General features: G+C 35.6%; 4 protein-coding genes, 1 non-coding gene and 1 pseudogene across 8 annotated transcripts; 2 read left to right on the top strand and 4 right to left on the bottom strand.

Annotated features, from left to right (window-relative positions):
• The first annotated feature begins 7,755 nt into the window (after positions 1-7,755).
• On the top strand, positions 7,756-11,758 carry EMB3147 (Acyl-carrier-protein S-malonyltransferase). The gene is made up of 10 exons (XM_039037604.2): positions 7,756-8,357; positions 9,203-9,288; positions 9,443-9,509; positions 9,949-10,091; positions 10,269-10,317; positions 10,418-10,555; positions 10,660-10,740; positions 10,846-11,022; positions 11,228-11,314; positions 11,416-11,758. Exons 1-10 carry the CDS (start codon positions 8,142-8,144, stop codon positions 11,476-11,478), a joined length of 1,107 nt encoding a protein of 368 aa, XP_038893532.1. The 5' UTR covers positions 7,756-8,141; the 3' UTR covers positions 11,479-11,758.
• Positions 11,759-12,545: 787 nt separating this feature from the next.
• On the bottom strand, positions 12,546-13,444 carry LOC120083197 (uncharacterized). Its single transcript, XM_039038841.2, has 2 exons — positions 13,238-13,444; positions 12,546-13,152 (listed from the first exon to the last, which is right to left on the bottom strand). The coding sequence occupies exons 1-2, from the start codon at positions 13,275-13,277 to the stop codon at positions 12,683-12,685; spliced, it is 510 nt and encodes a 169-aa protein (XP_038894769.1). The 5' UTR covers positions 13,278-13,444; the 3' UTR covers positions 12,546-12,682.
• Positions 13,435-13,505, bottom strand: TRNAG-GCC (transfer RNA glycine (anticodon GCC)). Its single transcript has one exon. It is a non-coding gene; the product is annotated as a tRNA-Gly (tRNA).
• Positions 13,506-13,551: 46 nt separating this feature from the next.
• On the top strand, positions 13,552-16,139 carry PBCP (Protein phosphatase 2C family protein). Of its 4 annotated transcripts, none has more exons than XM_039039784.2 (11): positions 13,552-13,762; positions 13,993-14,044; positions 14,136-14,215; positions 14,315-14,399; positions 14,566-14,636; positions 14,746-14,825; positions 14,923-15,020; positions 15,348-15,471; positions 15,568-15,650; positions 15,783-15,831; positions 15,920-16,139. In XM_039039784.2, exons 1-11 carry the CDS (start codon positions 13,575-13,577, stop codon positions 15,970-15,972), a joined length of 963 nt encoding a protein of 320 aa, XP_038895712.2. In that variant the 5' UTR covers positions 13,552-13,574; the 3' UTR covers positions 15,973-16,139. The 4 variants fall into 4 exon arrangements, with proteins under 4 accessions (XP_038895712.2, XP_090172327.1, XP_038895711.1 ...); XM_090316201.1 differs by having other exon boundaries at positions 13,570-13,762; positions 14,742-14,825; XM_039039783.2 differs by having other exon boundaries at positions 13,571-13,762; positions 14,545-14,636.
• Positions 16,140-16,241: 102 nt separating this feature from the next.
• On the bottom strand, positions 16,242-19,250 carry LOC120083937 (UDP-glycosyltransferase 87A2-like; annotated as a pseudogene).
• A 266-nt stretch (positions 19,251-19,516) lies between these two features.
• On the bottom strand, positions 19,517-20,093 carry LOC120083936 (uncharacterized). Its single transcript, XM_039039846.1, has 2 exons — positions 20,057-20,093; positions 19,517-19,908 (listed from the first exon to the last, which is right to left on the bottom strand). Exons 1-2 carry the CDS (start codon positions 20,091-20,093, stop codon positions 19,517-19,519), a joined length of 429 nt encoding a protein of 142 aa, XP_038895774.1.
• Between the last annotated feature and the right edge of the window lie 4,580 nt (positions 20,094-24,673).

Raw genomic sequence — 24,673 nt, 5'->3', positions numbered from 1 at the left:
TATTCTAGACATTATTTGTATCACATTTTTTTTTTTTTTTTTGGCATTATTCTTTGTAATTCTATTTCCTGAAATTTCATCAGATTCCGAGCTTGAAACCTCAACTTTTCTGTGTGTGTTTAGCTTTTACATTAGTTTTTCTCTCTTAAATTTCAAAGGCACCAACAATAAAAAAGTTCTTCTCTACATCTTTAAAAGGTTTCTAATGTAGACGCTGTCAATAGTGGTTATTACTGTTGAACTGATGTATGCATTAAAGTCTTCTCAGCTTTTGGTTGGATCTTTAATAAGATTTATGTCAACTTGTAAATCCTAATACATTTTTATCTAACTCAGATCAAATATACTTTTCTTAAGCCTAGCCAAATTAATTAGAATCCTAATAAACTGTCCAAGTTACCTAATTAATCAAAATGCATAGGAAACAAATTTGGTCTACACAAATTAACCGATCGCATTAAGCTTTAGGGAAATTGCTAGGATGAACAAATTAATTTCCTCCATCTAATTAACCCATTCAATATCATTTTAAGTCAAGGTTGATTAAAGCAATACTCATTGATGGTCAACTCACAACGAACAAGTTAAACTAACCCTTTGCTTTTAATTGATTTATAACCTCAAGGATAAATCTAAAGCATGAAAAACCAACATTCAAGTATTGGTTGTCAATCAATAACAAGAAATAGCTAATCATAATCATTACAATCAAATTAAAACTCAAGTAAAAAGGTTTGAACAATGTTTATTGAAGAACAAGTCTCACAAAAACCCTAAGAAAGAGGAAAATATCAAACTCAAGCTAGAAGAGTTAACTTACCCACTAATCATCCTCCAAATTAAGGAAATGAAGCTCCAAGATGACTAAAATGGTAAGAATTAAGTGTTTATAGTGGAGAGGAAAAGAAAACCAGAGTAACAATGGAAAAATGGCGTGCTCCCTCCTCAAATTAGGAAAATTTTAATATAAACTAGAGTAGTTTTTGGCTGAATCTTTTGTTAAGATTTTATGCAAACTCTATTTTTTATGAAATGTCTTATAACCAACTCTTTAAAGAAGACAGACGTAGGCTCCTTCCTCACATATCTCGATTTATCATTGTTCAATCTTTTTGTTTATTTTTATCCACTAGAAAATTTTTTACATCCGCAACCACACTTATAACATTGCTTGTTTTAAGGATCTTTTCTCATGCATTATTTTGTGTAATTTGACAACCAAGAAAATTCAACAGATTTGGCATACGAATCCTCTCGGATTTATCCCTACCTATACTGGGATTTGAGTATGATTCCAAATTTAAAGATTTAAAAATAGTTATGATAATGAATTTTATGGATGAAAAAATTGTCAAGTTGATAGTGAAGAAATATTTGATTTGAGTAAAAAATAAATGGAGAGTGTTAGCATAAATTTTTAATATCTAGATTGAATAGATAAACCCTAGGATCCCCTTAATGGGATCTCTCTAAATGAGATTAAAAAAAGACTGAGTGCTTATTGTTTTGGTATATTGGGACCATAACCCTAAGGTCTCTTTATATACTAGTTCAATTAGGGCTCCATTAAACCCTAATTCACTAGGAATAAGCTTCTACACATTAAGTCCATACTCAATTAGGAATTTAGGACCTTAATTAATAGATCACATAATAGGCTCAATCTAATGAAATAACCCAATGTGATAAATTATTAATCCACATACATGACTCATACTTTAATTAAACATATTATTATTTAAATATGTCAAACAACTATGTCTGTGTACCTGATATAATTAAATCACATAAACCTTAAGCGCGCATAACAGGTTATTTCAATAATAGAATTCCCCTTTAGTTCAATCTGGTCCATCTCTTGTATTAACACGGAATCAAGGCAACTTTCGTCACTACCCTTGTAACTAAACCTTCCTTGATCACCAATTCCAGTACATTCAATGACATAGATCAAGTATGGATGGATAGTATGGAAACTACATCAAATTAATCTAGATCATGCCTGTTTCCAACTGGTCCAAATTCCTGAATGAGATCATTCTTAAAAACTTTATGCTAAACTGCATGCATGATAAACGAGTTCAGATAATAAAACATAAACCATTAACTTTATTCTATATAGAAAATTAACAAAATAAGGTCAAAGAATATCCTCAATAACAAACTCCTACTAAACCATGGAATCAGAAAAGTAAATAACACCCATGTGAGCAATATGCTCATGAAAAACTTTAGGTGGTAAACCTTTAGTCAATGAATCCACCACCATAGAGTTTGTTCCTATGTGTTCTATCGAAATTTGACCATTATGAACTCTTTATTTAACAATAAAAAACTTCACGTCTACATGCATTAACTTCATTATTGTTGTTAGAATACATCACTGCCAACTTATTGTCACAAAATAATTTTAGTGGTCTTTCTATGCCAACCGCTATCTGTAGCCCGGTGACAAAATTTCACAACCATATTCCATGATTGGATGCTCATAACATGCTATAAACTCTACAGCCATGGTGGAAGAAGCCATAAGTGTTTGTTTAACACTTTTCCAAGATGTAGCTCTTTCAGTCAACATGAAGATATAGCCTGAAGTGGATCACAAAGTGTCTTGACATCCAACATAATCAGAATTAGAATACCCAATGATCTCCAAAACTTCTGATCTCCGATAAGTGACATATAATCTTTTATTCTCTGTAAATACCTCATAACCCGTTTTGCTGTTTTCCAATGATCTATACTTGGGTTACTCAAATATTTGCCTAACACTCCAACTACGAACGCAATATCTGGACGCATGCATACTTGAGCATACATTAGATTTCCAACAGCCGATGCATAAGGAAACATTTGCATCTCTTTGGTTTCGAGTATGGTCTTGGGGCATTAATGTAAATGAAATTTATCACCTTTAGCGATCGAGGTATCTCCTGGTGCACAATCTTTCATGCCAAATCTACTCAAAATCTTTTCAATGTAGTTCTTTTGTGACAATCTCAAAATATCTTGAGAATGATCTTGCAGTATCTCAATTCCTAATACAAAAGAAGCATCATCAAGATCCTTCATCTCAAAATTCCTTTTGAGAAATCTCTTAGTGTCATGCAATAAACCTACATCATTACTAGCTATGAGTATGTCATCGACATATAACACCAGAAAGATTGATTTACTTCCACTGAACTTGTGATATACACAATCTTCCACTATGTTCACCTCAAAACCAAAGGAGGTTTTCACTTCATGGAATTTGTGATACCATTGACGAGAGGCTTGCTTGAGACTGTAGGTGGATTTCTTCAATTTACTTACCATATACTTTGAATACCAGACACAAAGTTTTCTGGTTGCACCATTTAAATCGTCTCATCAATGTTCCCATTGAGAAACGCAGTTTTTACATCCATCTGGTGTAGCTCTAAATCAAAGTGAGCTACCAGTGTCATGATTACCCTAAAAAAGTCTTTCGATGAAACCAGAAAGAAAGTCTCTTTGTCATCAATGCCTTCCTTTTGAGTAAATCCTTTACAACAAGACAAGCTTTATATCTTTTGATATTTCTATGTGAATCCCTTTTGGTTTTAAATATCCATTTACAACCTATGGGTTTCACTCCTGATGGCAGTTCGACAAGTTTCCAAACGCCATTGTTTTTCATGAATTTTATTTCCTCTTCCATAGCACTTATCCACTTTTGAAAGTTACAACTTTGTAAGGCTGTTGGAAGTTGATTGGATCATCTTCCATCACACCCATATCATCCTGATGTTCTTGAAGAAACACAATATAATCATCTAGAATTGCACTTCTTCTCTCTCTAGTAGATCTTCTTAGTGACACTTCTTGAGGTTGTTGAGTTTGAACTTCAGGTTCAATAACGAGGACTTCAATGTCGTCTTGTTCTATAATTGGTTTAATAATGAAGTCAGGAATTGAAGCCTGAACATCATTTATAACCACATGAAGAAAAGAAAGTAATTCATCTTCAAAGATAACTTTCCTTAGGCTTATAAGGCCTAGCCTCAACTAGACAACCTCAAATATGAAGATGTCTAATACCAGGCTTTTTTCCTGTCCATAACTCATAAGGGGTTTTAGCTACTGCTTTACTAGGTACCCTATTAAAGATATATGCGACAGTCTTTAGTGCCTCACCCGAGAAGGATTCTAGTAGAGAAGAATGACTAATCATACTTCTTACTATATACTTATGTGTTCTATTTCGCCTTTTCGCTACACCATTCATGCTGGGTTTGCCCGGCATAGTGTATTGCGAGACGATTCCATATTCCTTTAGGTATTTGGCAAAGGGCCTTGGACGTCGTTCACCTGATCCATCATATCTACTGTAATATTCACCACCACGATCAGATTTGACAGCCTTAATTTTCTTTCCAAGTTGAAGTTCAACTTCAGCTTTAAAAGACTTGAAAACTTCCAAAGATTGAGACTTTTTATGAATTAAATATAGGTACACCATATCTTGAATAGTCGTCTATGAACGTAATAAAATATTGTTGCTCATTCCAAGAGGCTATAGGGAATGGACTACGAATGTCTATATGTATTAGTTCTAAAACGTCTGAACATCTATTGACACCTAATTTTCTTATGTTTGTTTGTTTTCACTCACACAAACGATGAAGTTACTTAAATCAAGGAAATTAAGAATTTCATCTGACACAAGCCTCTAAATTCTCTATTTAGAGATGTGACCTAAACTTTTATGCCATAACATAGCGGAATCCTCATTTAATTCACGCTTTGTACCACATGAATTAGATAACAGGATCTTGTTAAATGAAGCAAAAGAATCAAGCATATATAGATTATCAATCAAAGAACCGGTACCAATAAGTTTAGAATCTTGAAAAAGATTAACTTTATTATTTCCAAAAGAACAAGAAAAATCAAATTTGTCCAAACTGGAAATAGAAACTAAATTCCGTCTAAATGACGGTACAACAAAAGTCTCATTCAAATCCAAACAACAACCCATTTTTAAAAGTAATCTAAAATTCCCAATAGCTTCAACTGGAACTGCTTTGCCATCGCCCACATAGATGAATCTTTCAGCATCACTTGGCGGTCGGCTCCACAGGCAACCCTACATTGATACACTTATGTGAGTAGTAGCACCAAAATTTACCCACCAAGTATCAGTAGGTACAAAAGCTAAATTAACTTCAAAACAAACAAAATTAATAAGTTTACCCTTCTTTACACGCCACTTGGCGTACTTGGGAAAATCTTTCTTGAAGTGGTCTTTCATTTTACAGAAAAAACAAGGATTTTCAATAGCTTGTTTCTTATTTTTATTCTGCTGAGATGCCCATCTGTAACATCCACAAATTTCCTTTTCTTCTTATCACGAGAGCCTGTTGCCAAATGAGCACTTTCTGTCCTTTCTCTCTTAATCATATCTTCTTCTTGCACACATTGTGAGATAAGTTCATTAATACTCCATTTATCCTTATGAGTATTATAACTTATCTTAAATTGAGTGAATTGTGCAGGAAGAGAGATCAGTACCAAATGCACGAGTAAATTTTCATTTATCTCGATATCAAATGCCTTTAATTTACCTATGAGATTGGACATTTCCATAATGTACTTTTTCCATTGCCCTTATACCTCATAGAAGTTAAAGAAGTCAAAAGACTATCTGCTTCCCCTTTTCATTTTTAGCAAAATATTTCTCAATATGAACAAGAAACTTATTGACATTTTCACTTTCTGTGATAAAGTCCCGAAAAGACTCTGGAATGGAGTGTCTAATGATCCTCAAACACATGCGATTTGAACGTTCCCACTTCTCTATATTAGCCATGGTTGTTCCTCCATAGAAGTAGATTTATCGGTCTTTAATGCAAGGTCCAAATCCATACACCCAAAAAGCATCTCTTGGCTTTCCTTCCAAATCTTGAAATTCGATCCATTCAACTTAGGGATTGAATTCAGATTTCTAGATATTTGAGTAAGACCAACTAAAACAATAAATAACAAAACATGTGCTCACAATTAATATATAACAAAATAATTTCACATATGTGGTGGACCCCTTTAACAAAATACTTAGCACAACATTGATGTCAAGTCTTTGGGCAAAAAACACCAACTGTAAATGGTACTCTCAACGTAATAATCAAAGTACTGATAATTAACTCTGTAAAAAAATAGCTTTTCTTTGGACCGACTATTTTTCACATGAGTAATTCTTATAATTGCCACATACTCATTACCACATGCATACCCACAATTTGGCCAAATAATTATCTTCCTTTGCGCCAATAATTATCGGCATAAATTCATGAATATGCACATCTTATATTTCATAACTAAACCGATCTAGATAATAGAGGCTACTTTGGTAACATATTATTTTTGACCAATTCAATCTAAAATATAAGATACAATAATATTAAAAATAAAAGAGGAAGAACATCCAATAGTCTTACCAATATTTACTTAATAATTGCATACACATAATACAATTAAAGCAACATAAACATGTGAATATTGCCAAATATCATCAATTAAATTTAAATTTAAATTCACCAAAATATCAATCAAATTTAAATTTAAATTCACAACATGATCAATTAAATTTGAATCCACAACATGATTAATCAAATTTAAACTTGAATCATCAATCAAACTTTAGATTCAAATTAACAAACTTATGCATTTAAAAGCTAGATTTAAATTCACGCAATTATCAACAATCGAAATCAAAGTACCACAAGCAAGAAGTTCACCAAGTTATTAATCAAGAAAATTTAGAAACGCTGGTAAAAAATTCAATTGGCAATTAATTTAAATCGTTGACAAATTTAATATTATCAACCAATTTTAGAAAAACCCATGAATTGAATAAATTTACGTAATTCAAGATCAAGTACCTGCCGGTTATTTTGATTGAAACCCCATCAAATTAAAACCATTTAACTCTCATAATTGAATTAAAGTTTGACTGGATATATAGTGCACTGAAATTTAGAACTCCGAGAAAGAAACAAAAAAATCAATATCTTAATTTATCAATCAAATTGATAATTAAAAAGGAAACAGTGCTTGACAGACGGTGTGATTTGGTGAAGTCAATGAGATTGCTGCCGGCAAACTAATGCCGGTGACGTCCCTCCGCCGGCGAGGCTACAATCGCCGTTCCATTGCACATGGCTTTTTTTTTTTTTAATTCTTTAACTCTCTTTAATTTTTTAACCAAAATAAAAATAATCAAAATCCCAATGGAAAACAAATATAAACCGACAATCCAACATGAAATTCATGTTTATAATACTATTTGTTAGTATAAATTCTTAATATCTATATTGAATAGATAAACCTGAGATTATACATGCCAAATTGTCAAAAATAACATATTGGATTCTATTACAAAATTGATGATAGCTTCAAGATGATGATCGATGACTATGGTCTTCCTCAACTAAAACTGCAAATGTCCTTAGTGGAATCTCTTTTTAGATGAGATTCAAGAAAGATGATAACTTATTGTTTTGGTATATTGGGGACATAGTGGTCTATTTATATTAGTTTAATTAGGATTTTCATTAAACCCTAATTATCTAGAAATGAGCTTCTACTCACATACATAACCCATATTTTAATTAAACATATTATTATTTAAATATGTCAAACCGAGAGTAATTGAAGCGTTTGGGCCATTTTGTTTAAGATGCACTATGATGTGAGGTATTATTGATGGGATGAGACACAAAGGTTTGAGGTGAGTAGAAAAGGTTAGTCTAGCTCAACATAATTAATATATACTTCTTCTATGGAGGTCCATAGCTAGCATTTGTAATTTTACATTAATTTTGCAATAAGAGAAAATAGGTGGAAGGATTTAAGCAAAAGTAGAAGAGAAGGGTTCTTAGTTCTTATACTAACAAGGCAGTTGAGCGGTTTTGTTTGGTTTTTCCCTGCCATCTTCCCAACGTCTCTACCCTTCGGGAACTCCGCAAAAACCTTGGCATTTCCAGTGACCTATAAAAACCTCCATTGTTTCTTACATGATACCTGATTGTCTTTCTTCTTATCCTGCCACATCCTTCATCTTCACATTCCCAATTTGACCTCCATCGCCTTCCTCTTCTGCCATTTCCACCGCCGTCATGGCTTCTTCTCTCGCTCTCCCTTCCACAATTTCCCTCAAGAAGTTGCCTCTCAGTGCATCCACCTCTTTCAGAAATGGATTCCGAAGCTCTACTGCTGCAACCATCTCTCGATCTAGGGTTTTCATGAGCGCTTCTGTTGGATCGCAGACGTTGGTTGATGATTCCCTGTTCTTGGATTACAAGCCCACTTCTGCCTTTCTGTTTCCTGGTCAGGTCAGTTCGTACTGGATTTGGGTTTTTCCTCTTTTTGTGTTTTGGTGTTGCTTGCACTATGCACTTGAATTACTTTCTGAGGAGAAATGGAAATTATGTGGAGTGGTGAATGAATTGAAGCCAACGTTTTCAGTTGTGAAATGTGGTTGAGGATTTTGTAATTTCTGATACTCACATTGGCATTGAGGAGGCTAAATAAGGATTTGCTTAAATAGTTTCTTGCTTTTTGATGGGAAAAGTAGATTCGTGTTTGTTTCTTTCTCTTCTTCTTTTCGTTGGTCGGCGTGTGCAAAACTTGTTATTCATCTTTCGTAAAAGAAAAACGTCAGGAGCGATGATAATAAAAGAAGACGGTCACTATTCTGCATCGATGGGAATTCTAAAAAATTGGCATTGTCCATCTTTTTCTTTTACTTTAACTAGTCATCTTCAATTTTCACGAGAGTTGAGGGACATGGAAGACGAATCTGCAAAAAGCTAGTTCTCCTTCCGTATCTCAGGATATGAAGTTCAGTTCTCTGAAAGCAATAGCCAAGGAGTTCATCAGTGTCCTGCATTGTACAAAAATAGGCCCGTAGTAAGAGAAACAAGTATTCTATCTTCTATGATGACTCTGCTGAGTCGTGTTTTATGAAGGTTTCTTTTGCTGAGTCATGTTCGGGTGCCATGCTTGTAATGGCGTATACATTGATCAAGGACTAGAAGAAGCAGTCCATTGTCTTAGATTTACCTCATTTTTACCAAATTTCATAAAAACCTCGCATATATCATGAAGACAGTAGTTATGATTTTCTCTTTCTTTTATGAATCTTTTTCATTTTTTTCTTTTTTCCACTCTGAGTCAGGGTGCACAAGCTGTGGGCATGGGAAAGGAGTCTCAAAGTGTTCCTGCCGCAGCTGAATTGTTCAAGAGAGCAAATGATATTTTAGGGTATGTCCCCTATTAATATTCCTCCATCTTGCATTAGTCCTTGTATTGGCTTGTTCAAGGTCAACCATATATAGGGAGTTGACACTCCTCTCAGATGACCAATTAATGGAATGATTGCCTATGTGGTGTAATGTTACCTAGTCTTTGTTTGCAGGTTTGATCTTCTTGATGTCTGCACTAATGGGCCAAAGGAGAAACTAGATTCAACTGTTATAAGTCAGGTGCTTTATCTTGATGAACTATTCAGTCTTCTGTGAGATGGCTTCCTATTTACTTATATAGTCATAGGATGGCAAGGCAAGCCACTATTCAATTTAATGTGAAAAAGATTTGTTTTCGAGAAATTTATCCTTTCTGTGGCCGGAATGATTGATCTTCTGGGGAATCTTATTATACCCCTTGACCTTATGAGGTAGTAGTAGTTAGTTATTCAGACCATACATATAGAACATAGATTTGCCGTGATACCTCTTTCTGAAGTACTACATCTATGTTGCATTTGAACTAAAAGTAGCTTTATTCCTCTTTGATTTGTATTTGTGTCTATTCTTACGCCTGTATATATGTCACTTTATGCATATATATTGCGTGTGGATGTTCAGTTGACATTTTATCACTGTTCAAGGTTTTGAACCTGCTGAATTGATTGTGCAATTGCAGCCAGCTATCTATGTCAATAGTCTAGCTGCAGTTGAGCTACTTCGTGCACGTGATGGAGGCCAGCAGATAATTGATTCTGTTGATGTGACTTGCGGTCTAAGCTTGGGAGAGTATACTGCATTAGCATTTGCAGGGGCTTTCAGGTGTCTAATCCGACTGACTGTAGTCCAAATGTGTACCCGCTTGCATATGTAGATTATTGGTCCAGTAAATAGCATCAAATAAGTTTAATGATCTAATCTAATGCCATTTATCTTAAATTTGATTATGTTTTATGTTCTCATATTGACATGGTCTACTGGTTTTGGTTACATTTTTAGCTTTGAGGATGGACTCAGGCTGGTCAAACTGAGGGGGGAGGCAATGCAGGTAAACATAAATAGTTGGGTAAAGGATGTTTCGATTTCATCTTGCGGCATGCATGTTGTTGTTGTCACTGAAACCAACTTCTCCCTGTATCTCTCTTCAGGCAGCTGCTGATGGTGCAAAAAGTGCTATGGTCAGTGTCATAGGGCTAGACTCGGAGAAGGTTCAACAGCTGTGTGATGCTGCTAATCAAGAAGTTGATGAAGCCGATAAAGTTCAGATAGCAAATTTCCTATGTCCTGTAAGGTTCTTTTAAATATCCTTCAGCTTGAAAAGCTGTATGTTTTAAATTTCATTAGCATAGTTACACTGTCATTCTAATGCAATGCATTGGTACCGTCACAGGGCAATTACGCTGTATCAGGAGGTCTTAAAGGAGTAGAAGTAGTAGAAGCCAAGGCAAAGTCATTCAAAGCTCGAATGACGGTATTTAACCTATGCATACTATCTGTAATGGAACTTGACTTTTGAAGTTAAATATTTCAGTTCCATTAGAACTCACTTGGCAATGGCTGCACCATTGCATTGTAGGTACGTCTAGCTGTGGCAGGTGCATTCCACACTAGTTTCATGGAACCTGCTGTTTCAAGATTAGAAGCTGCACTTGCAGCAACAGAGATTAAAACTCCCAGAATACCAGTCATATCCAATGTCGACGCACAGCCACATGCAGATCCTAACACAATCAAGAAAATTTTAGCACGTCAGGTAAAATTAACTCACAACATTCAGAATGAATATTACATATAGCATCTTGTGTAAAACGACCAGCCTATTAGTTTTCACCTTAAAGTAGTTGAGGAACAGACAATCGACACATGAATCACTTTGTTTAGGGGTCAGGGTCAGCGCAGTTTCTTCTGTATGGCGATGAATGCTGACATTGTTCATTTTTCCCATTTCAAAACTACAGGTGACTTCTCCTGTTCAGTGGGAAACAACAGTAAAAACGCTACTCACCAAGGGGCTGAAGAAGAGTTATGAATTAGGCCCTGGAAAGGTATGAAACTCTACATCAATTTTAACTCAACTTTTTTTCTTATATTGGGTAAACTATATTATGGGTTATTTTCACAAATGTTTCCTATTTTGGGTCAACAGGTTATAGCTGGGATTGTTAAGAGAGTGGACAAAAGTGCAGATATTGAGAACATTGCAGCTTGATGAAGTCTAGATTGAAGCAAACAACTCACTCATGGCTGCAAAGTTCTCTCTCTTTGATGCTCTATCTCCCCATCATTGGCAACAGCATCAAACAGAAATTAGTCCAATGCTCATTGTTCAGCTCCTTCCTTTTCTTCCAGATGTTACAATTAGTTCTAGAGCTGCAAGTTTCTAAACAAATGCACGATAATCTTTATGTATAAGTTACTAGGACAATTCATCATTGTTGGAAGCTTTCCACTAGAAATAATATGCAAAATGAGTTAAAATTTTAATTGAACCAGTATTTGAGTTTTCGATTTTGATTTGCTTAGTTTGTATTCTCATCTGACTTGTTTTTCGAAACAATTAAAAGTAATCCTCTCAAACTTGCCTAAACGATCACACTCTGCAAATACCAACTACTTGCAATCTCTGAACTTTGCACTTTGTTAAAGTACTTATGTTCATTCAAAAGTTGGAATATTATCTCTGCTGTTTGGGACGTTGAATTGTTTATTATAATTAGAGGTAAATTATAATAGTCTTTGTTTCAAAATAAAAGACATGGTAATAAAGAGGAGATGAGTAGAAAATAATAACATGGTGACGGATTTGAAATAGTCTTTGTTTCAAAATAATAGACAGGATAATAAAGGGGAGAAGATGAGTAGAAAATAATAACATGGTGAAGGATTTGAAATAGTAAACAAATGAATGTGGTGGTGATCCAAATTTTCATCAAGTCATTTGCTCCACATCAATATTAAAGGAAGCAAGAACATAGAAAACAAGGAGGGTGATTCAAATAGGGGTTGTTTTGAGCTTATTTTGGGAACCATTTCATCAGGTTCCAGCTGGGTTTGACAAGAGGTTACACAAAAGTGCAGAAATCAGTAGATTGTGGCGTGAAGAAGCTTAGTTTAGCTTAAAGCAAGCAGCTCATTGAAGGTCATGGCTTTTTCAAGATTAACAGCAGGAAACCAGAAGTTTGAATTATAAAACTCATTCTAAGCATAAGTTGAATGATATTCAATTATGATATCGAAGAAATCGCATGTGATTGGGAAATGAAGGAACTGTTCACGAATCAAAACCCAGAAGGATCTTTATTCATGAGGATAATCAGGGATCACATGATAATTCTTTAACAAACCAAAGGAATGAAGAAGAAGAGGAAAACGAAGAAGGGATCTGAATTTTGAAATGATAAATGTTCCATCTCTCAGTTCCCGAAATTGTTGGAAACGCTAGGCGTTTGCCTAAGCCTTCGAAGCTGATCAATCCAACGATCCTCGGAAACAATCCTTGTCCAATCTGGAGCAGAGCCACCAAATGAGATGCCGCGCATGGCCTCCATGATCCTCGTTGCATTCTCCGGCGACAGCGGTGCATTTCGACGAGTCTCATCCTCTCTAAACGCCATTCTTATCGCCGAATCAGAAGCTTCTCTCATCCTCTCCTCCTCTTCGTCATCGCTGCACCTTCTCTCCACATCATCGTTCAAACTAAGAGACGAAACTGCATTCTCTACACCGCATCCGTTTGATAAATGGTGGAAATGAGGATCAGAGCTGTAGGTTTCGTTCTCTGATCCAGCTTCATCGGATTCTTCACCATCAATGGCCGAGATCGGCTCGTAGTAATCCGATCCTTCAGCAGAATTCGTATCCGAATCACTTCCGTCGGCTATTTCTGCGAGAAACATCATCGCTAAAGAACTCGGGAAAATTGAATCACATGAAAGAACAGAAAACACAAAAAACATCTCCGTGTCTACCTTCAGAGAAAACAATTCCAGAATTCAATGTTGCGTTCATTCTGTAATCGAAACGAGACCGACGATAGCCAATTAGGGCATTCTACGCCGAAGCATCCGATAAGAATCTAAAACCAAGCATAGGAAATAATTTTTTTTTTTTTTTTAAAAAAACAAAAGTTTTTAGGAAATACACAATTAAAAATGAAAAACAAAAATGCACCAGCCGGGAATCGAACCCGGGTCTGTACCGTGGCAGGGTACTATTCTACCACTAGACCACTGGTGCCTGTTGGGACAAGAATGAACTAATTGTAAAATGAATAAACTAATTTGGATTGAATACAAAATTTTGCTGATGTTCTTTGTGAGAGGCGACACGCGAGAAAGGTTGAAACGGGAAATGGCGGCACTCGCGCTCCATGCATTGGTTCCTCAGTCTCAACCACTCATTCGTATCCCTTCCTCTTCTCTTTCAAGATTCTCTCAATGTTCGAAGAGAAGGAATTTGGTCTTCTGTGCTCCACCAGAACTCGACCATGTGCGGTATGTTTTTTACTTCTTTTTCCCAATTGGGGTTTATTTCTTTCCGAATTGATGCTTGAATCCTTTCTCAAGTTTCCTTGTTGAGTAAATTGAGATTTTCGTGGATGTATTACGAATTTCGTTACCGGGTGATTTATTACTATGACGCACTTTTTTCAGTTTGTAATTCTATCTTCCAAGTCCTAATGCCAATTCCTGAGCAATTTCTGTTAATATTCATTTTTTTTTAGATCAGAGATGTCGTTGTGCGTTGGAACTCATCTCATTCCACACCCCAGCAAGGTGAGTGCAGGCTGCAGCACCCTTCCGTTAAACATCTTCAGCCAAATGAAATGCTCACTCCGACTTTCTTATCTTTCTCGTGTACTTGAAGGCACTCACAGGAGGGGAGGACGCTTTCCTTGTCAGTAACTACTCTGGAGGGGTTATTGCTGTTGCTGATGGTGTCTCTGGGTATGGGTTGAGAATCTTTCTCTTCTTATAGTGGAGATTAGTATATTCCAATTATCTTGTTCAGTTATGGTTGTTCTTGTATTTTTTTTTCTTGCCTAGTTGGGCTGAAGAAAATGTGGATCCTTCTTTGTTCCCTCGAGAGTTCTTGGCTAACGCTTCAGATTTGGTGGGGAATGACGATGAGGTTGTATCATCTTAATCATCTTTTAACTTAATTGCTTGTATGGTTTATAAATTCTCAATAATTTAGACCATGGAAAGAGTTTGATTACCATTGTAGTTTCTTATTGTTGGACAATGCGGTGTTTTCTTTCTATCTTATTTTTCAGTATGATGTGGTAATCGAGCAGGTTAATGACGACCCTCGGATTCTTTTGAGGAAGGCACATGCTGCTACCTCTGCAACTGGTTCAGCTACTGTGTAAATCTTCCAATCCGTTTAAAATTATAAGAAGTTTGACTTGAAACATGCACCTGCAATGTTTAAGCTTTATGATTTACCTTAGCTTTCCTTTCACTGGGATAGGCAGAATTGTTGCAATGATGGAGAGGAATGGCATGCTCAAAATTGCTAATGTTGGAGATTGTGGATTAAAGATCATTCGTAAAGGTAGTACTACTAATGTTTAATTTTATTTCTATTCAGCTTCAACCGTTCGGTTCTGAATCTTGATTTCTTTATATGAATATTAATTTGATTTCCTTAGGTCAAATTATATTTTCCACGTCTCCACAAGAGCATTATTTTGACTGCCCGTATCAACTTAGCTCAGAACGGATTGGCCAGACATTCCTTGATGCCATGGTATGATGTTTTTCTGTATCCATATTCCTTCAGTTGAAGTATCATTGTATGTATGTCCCAATGTTGTTACACTTGTACGATAAACGAGTTGTATCGTACGAGTCAGAACAAAACACAACGATCTTCCCCACCAAGGGACTTGGTATTTCCTAATTTATATGACCAAATCATAAACTAGGGAGTATGCCATGAGATTTTGGTGTTACAAGGTTATCTTTTAGACCTCAAAATTTGGTTACTTAACCAGTTCCTTTAACCGTGTAAAATCTTTAATTGCACCATGATCATCAATATCAACGATATATCATGTATTAGTATTGCAAACAGGTTAGCAATGTGGAGCTAATAGAGGGAGATATTTTAGTTATGGGCTCGGATGGTCTTTTTGATAATGTTTTTGACCATGAGATTGTTGCAACAGCAGCCAAATACGTTGATGTTGGTGAGGCTGGTATGTGGTATCTGGTATCTGGTTCACTATCTGTTGGAAGGTTTGTCTCAATCATTCAATCAGCCTAACCATGTTTAATTTGTTTCTTGTTGCTAGCTAAGGCACTGGCTAACCTTGCAAGTAGTCATTCAGCGGATAAAGCCTTTGAATCACCGTATTCATTGGAGGCTAGATCTAAGGTAAAATCCTTTGTTAACATACTACTTCGATGTGTAAGGTTGCACTCTCTTTTATCAAAACAAAAATTTAGACTTCCCTATTGGCTTCCTTTCAATGGATGTCTTATGTTTTTTCACAATAAATCCTCACAGGGTTATGATGTTCCTTTCTGGAAAAAAATACTGGGAATGAAACTTACAGGCAAGGATTTGACTCATACAATGTAAGCTATTTCCCATTAATTACATTGGTAGTTAACTTAGACCTTTTTCCCTCTCTCTCTGAACAGGGGGAAAGCTTGATGATATCACTGTGGTCGTGGGTCAGGTAGTGAGCACATGATATTATCATTTTCTTAGGGAAGTTTACGATGAAATGCAACGAAGTACATAATCTGGTTCCACAACTCATTCTTGTAAACTCATTATTTATTCTACAGCATAATTCTTACATCAAAGACTTGTCATATAAATAAATTATGCCTTCTTTATTTAAGAAGGTGGTGCCAACCTTCGGTTCAACACATTACCATACAATTAGAACATTATGGTATGTGAGCTTTCGGTTGAGAATCCCAAGTATTATACAGAATAGAATAGATGAAATCCATCCTATTTGGTGTCACCTTTTGAAATGCTCCTTATAAATTCATCCAGATTGTTGCGAGATGATCCACCTTCCTGTGTTGCTCTGTGACAAATATCTTTTAGCTTTTTGGCTCTATCCCTCATTTGCTTTCCCTCAGAGCTGCTGAGATCCATAAACCTTCGGACAATCTCTGATATGTCACAACTAATGTTTCATTTCCAACCTTGGTTCGTTTAACCCTACACCCAATCTTCCAGTCTTCAACAATGTGGGTACTGTTGGGATTTTGATCCAAAAATAAAGGAAAGGTAAGCATGGGAATCCCTGCATAAACAGCTTCCAGAGTTGAATTCCAGCCACGATGACTCCAGAACCCACCCACTGAGGAATGACACGACCTTCAATTGTTCACACCATGCCACCACTAACCCCTTCTCACCGCATTGCTCCTTCAACCGAGGAGCTTCCCCTCGGGCCACCCATAAGAACCGAATACCACTATTTCGTAGCCCAGAAGCTATTTCATCCATTTGGGAAGCCGAGACCGAAAGAAAACTTCCCAATGAAATGTACAACACAGAGTCAGGAGGTTGGGAATCCAACCATTGTTGATAATTGTAGCCATCGTTATCAGCTACTTGAGGTTCATTTTCAAGTTCAAAATAGGGTATAGTAGGACCAATCGGGTAGATAGGAAATGGTAATTCCAGTTTCAAAATTTCCACCATTTTGGGTTCAAATTCATAGAAAGAAGTTAATAGTAAGCAGTCTGCTTTTGGCACCCTCGATATGCAATCCAAGATAATCTCCATAACTCTACCATCGTTTTCTTTGAACACTTTTCGAAGATCTGCTTTATGTGTTGAAGAAAGTCCTGAAATTTGATCCACTTCATCACCATGATCTGCATTTACATAGAAAACTTATCCAGTGAACTGATGTGTTTCAAGAATTCTATACCTCAACAACTTTCTTATTACTCAGGTTTCATGAATGACAACTCAATAGATCAAATTAAGTTGGTTTAAGGTCCGATCCAAATTCTCCCATCCCCATCAACATTTTGTCGAAGATAAAGAAAGAGCTCCTAGGGTGTGGTTGGTATGTTGATAAAAATAGAGAGTTGAGTTGAGTTGAGTTGGTAATTATTATCTGGAGAGTTAAATTATCTGGGGAGTTAAATTGTCTGTGTTTGTTTGTAGAGTAGAGTTGAGTTGGTAATTATTGTCTGTGTTTGTTGTGCAGAGTTGAGTTGGGTTGGGTATCTGATGCAGTTTTTTATAAATGAGATTAGTTCTATTTTTTTCTGTTTGTTTTTTATTTCATTCTTTTATTTTTTTAGTTTTATGCTTTGCTATTGTTGATTAATTTTCAAATATACACGTATTTTTTCAAATCATTTATGACATAAACTGGACAATCTCAATTTTTTTCTCAATTTGTAGAACATAATAGATTATTTTTCATATATTCTTTTCAAAAACTGTAATAATTCTAATTCTCTTCAATCGGTAAAACATACCAACAAAATATATTTCATATTGCTGCTCAATTAATTAGTATATTGTATATTGTATGTATATATATTGAATGTTTGTATATATATTGAAGGTAATTATCCTAATTACTAATTGGTATATTGTATGTATATATATTGAATCTTGCTAACTTAACTTTATTATTTCACATATCATACAGTTTATTTTCATATAATATGGATAGTATATTAGGAATTGAAATTGTACATAGGATAATTACCTTTCATTTGATTATGATGGTGAGAATGTGATGTAGTACAATAACATTTTTTATAAGATCACAAAAATAATATGAACCAACTGAATATGTGGCCGTTTCCAAAAAAAATTTACAAAATATATGTTCTTTTCGATACTTTAATATCCGTGTCATAATACAAACACAAAAATTACATGTCATGACGTATGCAAAAGTTATTATTCTTTTCGACATGACAGTCCATTGTTCATTTGCTGTTATCCAAAAGAACTATAAACAAAATATAGGGGTGTGGTCAGTCTACATGTTTCTTCCTAGTAGACAGAGGCAGTACCTCTTTCGTGCGTGTTTTGGTACTACAAGGAAGTAATTTGTTTTTTGAATGTCTGTGACAAGAAGGTAATAAGGGTGACCTGATCATCCTCATCCAGGCTATCAATACTCTATATAGCATTTACTACTTCCTTCCGATGCCCGAACTCCAACTCATATTTCTCCTTTTGCCACGATGCAAGTCTACCCATGTGTGTGCTCTGCATTTTAACAGTCGATCTCATGATGTTGATCATTTCAGCTTGGAATGATGGTCTCTTCCTCTTACTGCCTCGAGATGACTCGGCAGGTACACTCGCTCTACCTGTAGATTACTCTGCTGGCTCTTCATTTATTTCATCTTGATTTAATGGTGATTCTGTCTGGCGAACCTCAGGTGTGTGATAGTCCTATGATCCAAGTCGAATCTCATCTTCAAACTCTCTGAATGCATTCGTCGCCATCACATATGGGTCCTCACTTGATTGTCCTTCTGCTCTGTCTTTCCCAAATATGGTGGAGAGGTCATCGTAATGTGGGAATGACTTGTTCCACATCGCCTTCGTATTGGGATGACTCTGCATTGATACACATACACATTATTAATATTTATATTATAACACGTACCCGTACATTTTTTTTTTCTAGAATCTTACCCAAACCCAAAGATCAAAAATCTCCTTCTCGACCTGGACACATTTGAACTCCTCGTTCCAGTCGAACCCCGATTGACTTAACATCTCTGATACTGCGTTGTATTGTTTCTTCAGACTCCTCACCTTACACTCAATGGTGTTCTGATTCAGTGGGTCCCTGGGTACTTTCTCATGCAGAATTCGCTCCAAGTGTTGTAGGTATCCTAGTCGAAACGCCCCATTGTTGGACCTCCAACTGGTCTTCACCAAATACAATAGCGCTTCCACCAACTTAGTGTCCTCCACCTTTGACCATACGTGTTTAGACCTCTTACCATTACCTGTCATTATACTGCATGCATACGTTTGTTGAATGAAAAGATGCTACAAATTAAACACATGCACAAACAAAGGATAAAATGCTGAAATTATATGTTCCAATTTAACTTGTTCACACAGAGTCTTGGCACAAAACATTTTCACGACATACTTAGAATGTTCCATAATTAAATTTGATTCAGTAGTAAAAGAAAAGTAAGCAATGAACATTGAATAATTGGGCTATTTGCCATTGAATAAACATTTCAATCGCTAAGTCATCCCTGAACTTGGTCTCATTCCTCCGATGATTCAACAAATTCAATATGATCCCCATCAAGACCAATTGATGCAGAATTCTCCTCATCGGGCACGTTAAGCATTGCACCGATTCCCATCTCCCTTGTGATCAAGTTGTGAATAAGGCAACATGTAGTTATTGTTCGACATTGGACTTGTATTGGGTAGAATGGTTTTCCCTTAAGAATAGCCCACCGCCCCTTTAGCAACCCAAACGCTTGCTCGATAACGTTCCTTGTTGAAGAATGTTTCATGTTGAAAAATTTTGTTGCAGTTGTCGGTGCGTTTCTTGCTCCACGCCAATCGGAGAGATGGTATCGTTCCCCTCTGTATGGCGCCAAGAATCCTTCAGCGTTGGGGTATCCAGCATCACATAGGTAATAGTATCCTGTACATGTTTCGAAATGTCATGCACATGTGTTGTAGCATGTATGCGTGGTTAAATAACGTATACAGTTATTATATTACCCTTTGGAATCCTCAATCCGTACAGTCACGAAACCGCATCCCTAAGAACCCTTGAATCGGCTATAGACCTTTCCCACCTTGGCAAAACGAAGACGAACTCCCCATTTTGATCACACACTGCAAGAACGTTTGTGGCAATCTCTCCCTTTCTTGTCCTATATCGAGGTCGATCGACGACACTAACATTCACTTTAATGTATGTGCCGTCTAGCGCACCTAGACAATTCTGTTTCTCTCAAGTGATCAGAATGAATTATAAAAAAAAAAAAAAAATCTATCGTCGCATGCATATTTATGACGTATTCATATAAAAAACTGAGTACTTTTTGTACCTGAAACTACTTCCATCTTCCATCGGTGCATGTATTTGTGATCGGTTCTGGTTTTCTTAACAAAATAGTGTGAAGTTGTAAGACTACCCTAAGAACTGCGTTGAAATATCTCGAAACTGTCTCACCAGACCTCGAAAAGTTTCTGCATGCCATTCGATTCTTGACATCGTGTGCAAGAATGTGTAGGAATATCACAACCATCTCTTCGACGTCCATACGTCTTATTGGTTCCAAACAACCAGTCGACCGTAGTATATTACATAGAATCATAAAGGTATGTCTATCCATTCGGGTGCTTTCACGACATGCCAAGTCACTCTCGTAAATTAGGCAAAAGAAGGTCAACTGCCTAATGCAGTGCCTAGCATATGTCGGTTGTCTCTCTATTCTTCGGTAGTTGTTCAATAACGTGGTTATATTTGAGAGTGCGTAATAGTTCTCATGATCGAAAAGAGGTCTTCAACAGTATCTATTTTTATAAGGAAATGAACGTATTATTAGATAAAAGAGGTCTTCATCTCGCTCATGAGGAGTATCTCGCTCATGAGGATCTCGCTCATGAAGATCCTCATTATTTTTCACCCATTGAAATGAACGTATTATTAGATAAAAAAAAATTACATAACAGTACTATTTCACCCATAATTCATAAAAAATTTGAGAAGTATTAGATAAAAAATATAATGTCGCCAACCATTAATAAAAAAAATTTGTGAACTAGTATTCCCAAAAAAATGTGACCAACAATTAACAAATAACATATTTCCATAAAAAAACAAAAAATAAGTCCTAAAAAAGGGAGATACTCTGAACCTCAAAATAACAAACCTCCTCAAATAATTAGGAATGATTTGTGCAATTAGTTTGGACCCTACAAGAAACACAAAATAATGATAGTTAGATTAGAAATAAAATAAAATAAATTGAATTAAGGAGTAACCAACAAAAAAAAAAAAAATTGAACTAAAGAGTAACCAACAAAAGCATACATTTTTTAAGATTTAACACCCATAGTGGAGAAAGACAATGGGAATATAAAAAGTTCGGAAGTCATCTATAAATAGAAGAGGGAGAAAGAAGTGGTTGTTGGAGAGAGTTGGGTGCATTTATTATTAAAGAGTGAAATTAATTTAACCTCATTAATTAAAGAGTGAAATTAATTTGAATGTTAGTTGAAAGTAAGTAGCCATGTTGGTAGTAAAGTCAACTAAATACAAATAGTAAAGTCAGTAAATAGAAATACTAAAAAAACAATGAGGATCTCGCTCATGGGGATCTTCAATAACCTTAATACAAAAACTTATTAATGGTTGCTTTGAAACAAGGTTCAGAATTTTAGGTTATAAACTGAGATTGGACCCAATTAGGGGTAAAAATTGGATCTTCCCCACTTCACTTTTTAGTATTGCTATTCCAAAAACCGCGAGCTTCCAAACCCATAGTTTTTCTATCAGATCGAAACAACACGTCGACTATTCAGTGTCACTCAAAAACCACAAACGTTGTAAAACCTCAGACCCCGTGATTTGTTATTGTCCATGAACTTACCCTAATTTATCTTTAGCTCCGTAGTTATTTTTTCGATGGCCGGAATCCACGTCGTAGCGATGCCTTTCCCCGGCAGCGGCCATATCAACCCTACTATGAACCTCTCAAGTTGCTTGCCTTAACAAAATCTAATATTCTCATCACTTTCGTCGTCACCGAAGAGTGGCTTGGCTACATTGGCGCTGATCCCACGCCTACAAATCTCTGGTTTACCACCATCCTTAACGTCATCCCATTCGAGAGGCTTAAGGCCGTCGACTTTCGAGGCTTCAGCGAAGCTGTCGTGACAAGGATGGAAGCTCCATTCGAGCAACTCCTCGACCGGCTCCAGCCGCTGGTGACTGCCATCATCGGGGATTTGGAGCTCCGTTGGCCGATCGCTGTCGGACGTCAGAGGAATATTTTTGTGGCCTCGCTCTGGACGATGTCGTCAACCCTCTTCTCGATGCTTTATAGAGCCGATATTTCTGCTCGAGTCCGACAATTGCCTTCTAATTGGTTTGGTATAATATTATATACTAATATTATGGCATTTATTTCATTTCAATCTTTGTGTTTAAGAAAAAAAATCTTTTCTTTTCTTTTTTTTTTTTTTTTTTGGAATTGGGTAATTTGGTAACTTGAAGAAAATCTCTTCTAACCAATTCAAGTCATGCAACATACAACAAGCTATAGTCACTTTAATACTTCAAACTTGACATCCACACGGAAATATTCAAAAATTACCCAAATTTTGGATTATTTCATCATATAAGGAAACCTATCATCATGAATAGCCTTTGACAGCTTGAAAGAGAAGCATCCAAAAATTACTTTAAGAATAGTTGAAACTTGACGTCCGTATGGAATATCCAAAAATCACTCAAATTTTGGATTAATTCATATTCAAAAAGAAAAGGAAACCTATTATCATGAATAGCCTTTGACACCTTAAAAGAGAAGTATCCAAAAATTACTTTCAGAATACTTCAACCTTGACATTCATATGGAATATCCAAAAATCACCCAAATTTTGGATTAATTCATATTCTAAAAGAAAAGAAACCTATTATCATGAATAGCTAACGACAGCTTAAAGAACTAAGGAGGTGTTTGATAAATAGGTATGAGTTATTGAGTTGGGTGGATATGTTTGTTAAGCCCATAAAGAAAACTTATAGGTTATTAAAACCATTTTTTACCCACTCAAAACTCTCCTTTTTTATCCCTTCAAAACTAGGACCTTTTATATTAATATGGTTATTTTCAAAACTTATTAGGTAAATAAGGTTGTTTTGAAACTTTTTAGAGAAATATTGTTTTTTTGGGGAGACCGAGACTAGAAGTCGAAGGTTGAAGACTCGATTAATGTAGAGGTCGAACGTTGATAACTCGACAAACAAAGAAAAACTTGGAAACAATATGTATATTAGGGTTGTCGAAGGTTGAAGTTTCGACATACATAGGTCGAACATTAATCAAACGTTGAGAACTCGACAAACAAAGAAAAACTTGGAAACAATATGTATAAAAGGTTGTTGAAGGTTGAAGTTTCGACATACATAAGTCGAAACTTCAACCCTCGACAAGTGAAATCTCACTAATTTTGTGATGAGGATCTCGCTCTAGAAGGAAATCTCGCTAATTTTGTGATGAGGATCTCACTCTAGAAGGGAATCTCACTAGAAATGTGGGCTGAATCTCGCTGGTAAGGTGAGCATCGCTAGGAAAGAAATGCTTGCTCATGAGCGAGATCCTCATTTTTTTTTTAGTATTTCTATTTACTTGACTTTACTATTTGTATTTACTTGACTTTACTACCAACGTGGCTGTTACTTACTTTCAACTAATATTCAAATTAATTTCACTCTTTAATTAATGAGGTTAAATTAATTTCACTCTTTAATAATAAATGCACCTCTCTCCAACAACCACTTCTTTCTCCCTCTTCTATTTATAGATGACTTCCCACTCAAACTTTTTATATTTCTACTGTCTTTCTCCACTATGGGTGTTAAACCTTAAAAAATGTATTGCTTTTGTTAGTTACTCTTTAGTTCAATTTATTTTTTATGTTGGTTACTCCTTAGTTCAATTTATTTTATTTTATTTCTAATCTAACTATCATTATTTTGTGTTTCTTGTAGAGTCCAAACTAATTGCACAAATCATTTCTAATTAGTTTGAGGAGGTTTGTTATTTGAGGTTCAGAGTATCTCCCTTTTTTTAGGACTTATTTTTTTATTTTTATTTTTTATGGAAATATGTTATTTGTTAATTGTTGGTCACATTTTTTTGGGAATACTAGTTTACAAATTTTTTTATTAATGGTTGGCAACATTATATTTTTTAATCTGAATTATGGGTAAAATAGTACTGTTATGTAATTTTTTTTTATCTAATAATACGTTCATTTCAATAGGTGAAAAACAATGAGGATCTCGTTCATGAGGAGGATCTCGCTCATGAGGATCTTCATGAGCGAGATCCTCATTGTTTTTTTTAGTATTTCTATTTACTTGACTTTACATTATTGAAGACCTATTTTATCTAATAATACGTTCATTTCCCTATAAAGATGGATACTGTTAAAGACCTTTTTTTGATCATGAGAATTATTTCGCACTCTCAAATACAGTTGTTCATAACACTAATTACGTTATTGAACAACTACCGAAGGATAGAGAGACAATTGACATATGCTAGGCACTGCATTAGGCAGTTGACCTTCTTACGCCTAATTTACGAGAGTGACTTAGCATGTCGTGAAAGCACCCGAATGGATAGACGTACCTTTACGATTCTATGTAATATGCTTTGGTCGAC

Source organism: Benincasa hispida, chromosome 8, assembly GCF_027475165.1.
Source record: "Benincasa hispida cultivar pf3 chromosome 8, pf3_genome.v1.1, whole genome shotgun sequence".
NCBI lineage: Eukaryota > Viridiplantae > Streptophyta > Magnoliopsida > Cucurbitales > Cucurbitaceae > Benincasa > Benincasa hispida.
Note: the sequence above shows the minus strand (reverse complement) of the source record. Positions and strands in the feature narration are given on the sequence as shown.